The following is a 6,000-nucleotide window of genomic DNA, read 5'->3' as shown; positions in this document are numbered from 1 at the left end:
GCTGTGCTACCTGCAGAGACTTGCTCCCAAACTTGAAAAATGAAAGTAACATTGGTCCTCTTACCAGAACACCGCGAACTTGGTTTGCTTTCTTGAGCTCCTTACCACGAACCAGGCTCTGATACCATGCCAAGATTGTGGGAGAGAAGGAAGGAGTCTCACTTGTAGCTTTCTTACTTACACAATGGGGGAATACACACAAAGGTGGAGGCTGAAAACAGTTTTCCTCTTCTTAGTTGTGTAAGCCAAAAGAACTCTAGTACAGAGAAATAGAAGAACCCTATATATGGGTCTCAAACCAAACTTAACTAACTAAGGTGGCATACTAACTGAGCCACGAACTAGAGTAGATAAGGATAGCTGTCATCTAGCTATTATTCATGGGCGGTGTACCAACCGCATCTGCAGCTAACAAGTTGGTGACATAAATGCACAACGGTCACCCTGCCATATCACGAGTGGAGCTCGATATCTCAACATGTAGTAGGGTCTTGGCAATTGTTAGTGATAGTGACGACACTTGGCAATACATAGTATGCAACTACATGCAACCAGTCAGGATCCCCTAGTTGGATCTTGCCCAAGCAATGGTTCGAATTCAGTAGTTAGTTGATAGCACAAGTTGAGTGGTCCTCAGACCACCATAGCAGAATCGGTGACCCCTCATTGATCACCAACATTTGGTACAACCCATTTGCGTATGAGCCTCCAACAACTCCGATTCTTGCTAACTATGCCCTTGCCAAGAGCATTTCCCAGAAAGGTCTAAAAACATGGGAATAGATTTGGGATAAGTCTGCCTCATGTTAGTACTCCATTGAGACAATTAGTGTTAGATTCAATTTGTTTGCAATGGAAGTTGCATGGTTTCACCATCTCCTTGGTTCACTAAGGATGGATTGGCCTACATCAACTACATCTAGCAACTCCCCTCCCCTTTTGGCTTTGAAGAGCCTCATAGGCAAGCAAGTGATCAAATGTAGCAAATGGGCAGATCTTTATCCCTCCTCCCCCTTATCAGCTATCTCCCTTACCCCCACCACACATTGGAAGGGGTGCTTCCCAATGGCTAACTCTTCGACATTGCAACATCGGTTGATGTGCCTTTGGAGGATCACTCCTTTCTACCGAATGATTTTTTTAGGTAGCGACTTCTCTTATAGATACTCCCACATAGATGTAGATTATCCAAGAAGATCCTTGTGACCCCTCTCTGCATATTCTATAAAAGGCATCCAAAGGATGAAAAACATCTCTTTTGGGACTGCCCAGCAGTCAAACCTATATGGCACAGGATTAGAAAATGGTTGAAAGGTGCCAATAGTGGCTTCACCACGGCCCTTTTTGGCGACCAAAGCACCTTGGATGATGCTTCTAGAAAATTGATTGTACTTATATCTACGGTGGTAGTGAAGTTTATTTGAGTCAAGAGGAATAGCATGGCCTTTAAAGAGAGTCCCTAATGGCCTCCTGCTGAATGTATCAACTCTATGTGCTAACTTGATCTCCTTGCTAAAAGCATTTGAATCTTGCCATTTGATCTTCAAATTGTTTGGTCGTGCTAGCTCCGTTTTCTTTTGGCCCCTAGCCTGTTGCACCTTATTGGTGATGTAAATATTCATCTATTGAAATACAATAAAACATCACGCATTATAAAAGAACGTTACGTGAGTGAACTTTTTATTCTCTAACTTGCTGTTTAAATTTTGGTGGTGTTTTCGAATCAAAAAAATTAGCGATTCGTTTTACATTGAACGTGGTGAGCACCGATAGTCTACGATTCGAACGCAGGCGCGTCCTCGTTATACCTACCATAGCTGCTCGTCGCTTCCGCTTACGTAGCTAACCTGAGCCAGTGTCCGGGGAGGATGAAAAGGAAAAGAAAGAATGAACCGCAAGTGCCCGTGTCATCATCGTCAGAGGTCCGGTGGGCAGATTTGATGGCAAGCAAATCATCAAAGAAGCATCAGCTCAGGGAAGCACCTGTCGAGAGCAAACTCCTTCAGAGAGGCCCTTTTGACGCGAAGGATGATCTCGAGAATAGCCTTCTCCAATGCTATCTCAATCTGCAATCCCAGCTTACCCCCCCCTATCAGCCTCCGTCGCAGAACACTGCGGACATGACTGTGCTGAACAGAGCATTGATATACGCTATCCTTACTCAACCTCGGACATCGCAGTCCCTCTTCAAGCATCTTGCGGCTATAACTACTGACGGTTATGCCCTGTTTGTGTCCATTCTTATCCAGCTTGTGAACGAATCGTACCCAAAGTTGTACGACCACTCTCGCATCCAGCTCCTGTGGCTTGTCAGACAGCTGATCAGTTTCTCTGCCGCTAATGTGGACAATTTGTGCCTTTGTTTGCTACGGCGCATTGTGGGAGGTAACCTGAGCCAGTTGAATCTGTGGCTTTCTATTCAAATGCTGGATACACTGCGTAGCAATTTTGGCTGGATGGTGAGCAATCCTGGTCTTTTGACGACCACACTTTTCACCTACCTGCGGCTTTTACCGGACCATTTCATGACGAAGGACCCTGCACTGCACGACTTGAGGCAGGGAGAGGTGTCTCTCTGTGTGAAAATACTTAGAGAACATTTCCAGGACTGCCTCGTAATAGGCCGAGACCTGGTTCGTCTCTTGCAGGACGTAGCTTTCATCCCAGAGTTCAAGTCCATCTGGATAGATCTGCTGTCAAATCCTTCTGCTTTCCATTTGCCAGAATTTTCAGATATAAAACAATTATACACTGTTCGCACACCCAGTCGGTATATAACTTCTCGCTTAACCCCGGAGATGGAGGCACAGATCAGGTTTCTACTGACATTTGTCCGTATGGGGAATCAGAGGCGTTACCAATCATGGTTTGCCCAGCGGTTCTTGTCAATGCAAGGTAGTGAGACTTTGGTGTGTGACTTGATTCGCTTCATATGCTGTGCCCATCATCCATCTAACCAGATCCTTCAATCTGACATTGTACCAAGGTGGGCAGTAGTAGGGTGGTTGCTGCAGTGTTGTAAAAGTCATCATGTTGAGGCGAATGCAAAGCTTGCTTTGTTTTATGATTGGCTATTCTTCACAACTAAGACAGACAACATAATGAATATTGAGCCAGCCATACTGCTCATGGTGCACTCAATTCCAAAGTATATGGATATTACACACTCCTTATTAGAATTTTTGTTTCTCTGCATTGATAACTACGATCCTTTCAGGAAGGACTTGATTTTGCATGGTGTGACAGCATCCATAAACATATTGGTATGCAAAGGAGTTGTGGGGTCCTTGGAGCCTCTTTCATCCAGCCCATATGTTGCCTCTTGGCTAAGACAGAAAATTACCACATATTTTCCAACATATTGCAAAGCCCACACGTTCAAGGTTGCAAAGCATGCTCCATGTGAAAGTGTTACTAATTCTGTTCCTTCAGTCAAGAAAGGCAGTTCATTCGGATCTGAGAAAGAATTTCCCAGCAAAACTAATGATGTTCAAGGTCTAGATGAGATTGTCATAGCTGAGGAGAAGCAGACAATAGTAGGTCCAAAGTCTGCAAACCAGTCTGACTATGATAATTCAGCCCAACCACCATCTTCCAAGAAAAGGCGTGTTGAGGTAGTAACGGTCGAAGACCTTTTGGAAGCATTGACCAGGTCTCAACACGAGGCTGTCAGTGTGCTAGAAAAGCTATTGGAATCAATAATATCAGCGGCGGACAGCAAATCTCGGACTTCAAATGAAACCGGTTCCACACTTCTAGCTAATCGTGATGAGGGAAAGATTGTGTACTTTACTTGCCAGCTATCTGATATTTTGAAAGAAATTGGCCATGGTTTGTTTATGCCAGTCTCTGGCTTTTCACTGGATTGCCTTGAAGCTGATGAAGTAAATTCATTGACATCGGCTGTCCTTAGAATGTACCTAAGGTCACAGCATCCATTACTGCTGAAAATGCTCTTATCCTGGGAGAAGAAGGGGTTGGCAGTTGGTGCTCGTATTCTCTGTTATGTGTCCAGGCTTGTGGAGGATTTGGATGCTTTGACAGCCTCAGTGCCTCCAAGTTGCAGTGGTCAGCAGGATGCACATGCAGGAGCTGGGATAGGAGTGACCACGTGTCTGAGTAGCCGATCCCAGGCATTTCTACAGCAAAGGACTGCAGCATCAGCTTTGTCCTGGCATTTAGGTCTTGAGGAGGTATCTGATGAAAAATCAGGAGAAACGATTGTGATCGACTCAGAAGTAAAGGGCAATATCCTAGCTTGCTGCCACTCAACTCTTAGAGATTCTTTCAAAGCTTACAAGGGCTATCTTAAGAGTATTTCAGAACTATTGTTGCATCCCTCTCAGGGGATTAACTGCACTGAAGCTGGGAATTCTGGAGAATGCAACCAAAGCAGCGGAACCATATGTTTGGCAGCCCAAGTTGAAAGTGAGGATGAGCTGGTTATGGTGCTGCTCAAGGATTTGGAGACATGCCTGACTTGGAATGTTAATAGGCTTTTAGGAGTGCTTCCTGTTGCCTTTAGTCACCTCCCAGAGCTGGCCAGAGGGAGAGAACAAATGCTTAAATTGCTAGTGTCTGTTTTGGATCCACTGGAGTTATTCAAATTTGAATGTAAACTGAGTCTTAAGGAGGTTTCAGTTTTTGGTCAAGATCTAGTGTCCATTTCAAAGTTATTAGAAAGGTCACTTAAGTGGGATTGCTATGAGCAGCAAGCTTTCTGGCGATTGCTTATTGCAGAGTTGCAAGCTGTTGCACCTATCTTTGCTGCAGATTTTGTGAAAGCTTGTGCTGTCTCCCTGAAACCTTCACTACATTTTGATGCCATATCTGGTCTCCTCCTCTTCCTCAAATTGCAGTGGCCCACACCGTACCTAGTGATGATAATGCTCTTTCTGCCTCAAGACTTTGGAAGGTTGGTTGCTGCAGTGTTCGAAACTTGGCTGTCACTGGATGTAAAAAAGTTATCTGCTTGCTTAAACACTTTGATTCTATCCAACTTAGAGGTATGTGATAAATTGGATCAGAAGTTTCTCTCAGATAAAAAGACTTCAGTTGTCTTTTCAAATATGTCAAACCTTCTAGAGGGCCTTTTAAAAGCAAGAAGCTGGATGGATGAAGCTGAGAAAGTAGAAGCTTTACAGGTAAAGCAGATGCTTCTTGATGTATGCAGACGTGCCAAAAACTTAAACAAGGAATGACATCGCAGAAGAATCATGATTTACATGTGCAAGTTGAGTGGAAGATATTCTTGCTAATTTCTCTCCAACACTGTCTGTGGCATTTCAAGTCATGTGGCTGTATTGCAGATAGGGACTGAAGTTGGTTGTACAGGAGCAACTTGAGATGCATTAAGTGAGGCATCAGTGTCATGATTGCCTTGCTCTGGTGCCATTGTGGTGCGTTTTCTGCCACTTCATAATTGTTAGCCAAGGATCTGAATAATTACTCTTGAAAGATGAGAGAGTACATTTGTCAGGTTTACATGGACTAGGTCTCTTGGAGTTATATTCGTCATCCATGAAGTCCATCTTCTTTTGGATGATGCTAGTCCACTACTAAGTGTCTACAGTCTGCAACAAAGATTATATACACGGGACTAAAGATGGAGGACATTCGGCACATCATCTTTGTTTCTGGTAATGGCATTTTGGCATTCAGCCAATGAGTGTATCTTTATGTCCTCATCAATATTGATCATTGGAGTATGATCCTTATGCTAGGCAGTTTTGTTGCTATTACACAAAAGCTTTTTCTAAGATCTTATTTTCCTAGCTCATTGATATGTCAGGCTTGGGTTACTTCAAATCACTTGGGTTAGTTGAAAACGCGATGGAGATTCAGAATGCTGTTATTCCCATTGTTATCTGCTCTCTCAAAATGCGCTTGGTGGTAGCAACACATTAATCAGGTAATCTTTCTTTACATTCTGTAATGGTGTCAAGACATGTATGATTCTTTTTATGTCAATGCAATGAAACACTTACTAGACTTTAGAAA

General features: G+C 43.5%; 1 protein-coding gene across 12 annotated transcripts in view; it reads left to right on the top strand.

The window, feature by feature from the left end:
- The first annotated feature begins 1,755 nt into the window (after positions 1-1,755).
- Positions 1,756-6,000, top strand: part of EMB2739 (embryo defective 2739) — a 42,028-nt gene continuing 37,783 nt past the window's right edge. For 10 of the 12 annotated variants that reach the window (XM_087676903.1, XM_087676910.1, XM_087676905.1 and 7 more), the window contains exons 1-2: positions 1,756-5,639; positions 5,792-5,911. In XM_087676903.1, the coding sequence (XP_087533029.1) occupies positions 1,869-5,201 (3,333 nt within the window). In that variant the 5' untranslated portion in view covers positions 1,756-1,868 and the 3' untranslated portion in view covers positions 5,202-5,639; positions 5,792-5,911. The remainder of the gene's footprint in view (positions 5,640-5,791; positions 5,912-6,000) is intronic. The other 2 variants (XM_087676909.1, XM_087676907.1) reach the window with 2 other exon arrangements.

Source organism: Lygodium microphyllum, chromosome 4, assembly GCF_053477565.2.
Source record: "Lygodium microphyllum isolate KBCC chromosome 4, Lygodium_microphyllum_v1.1.10, whole genome shotgun sequence".
Classification (NCBI taxonomy): domain Eukaryota; kingdom Viridiplantae; phylum Streptophyta; class Polypodiopsida; order Schizaeales; family Lygodiaceae; genus Lygodium; species Lygodium microphyllum.
The sequence above is the reverse complement of the archived record's forward strand: the minus strand, read 5'-3'. Positions and strand labels throughout refer to the sequence as shown.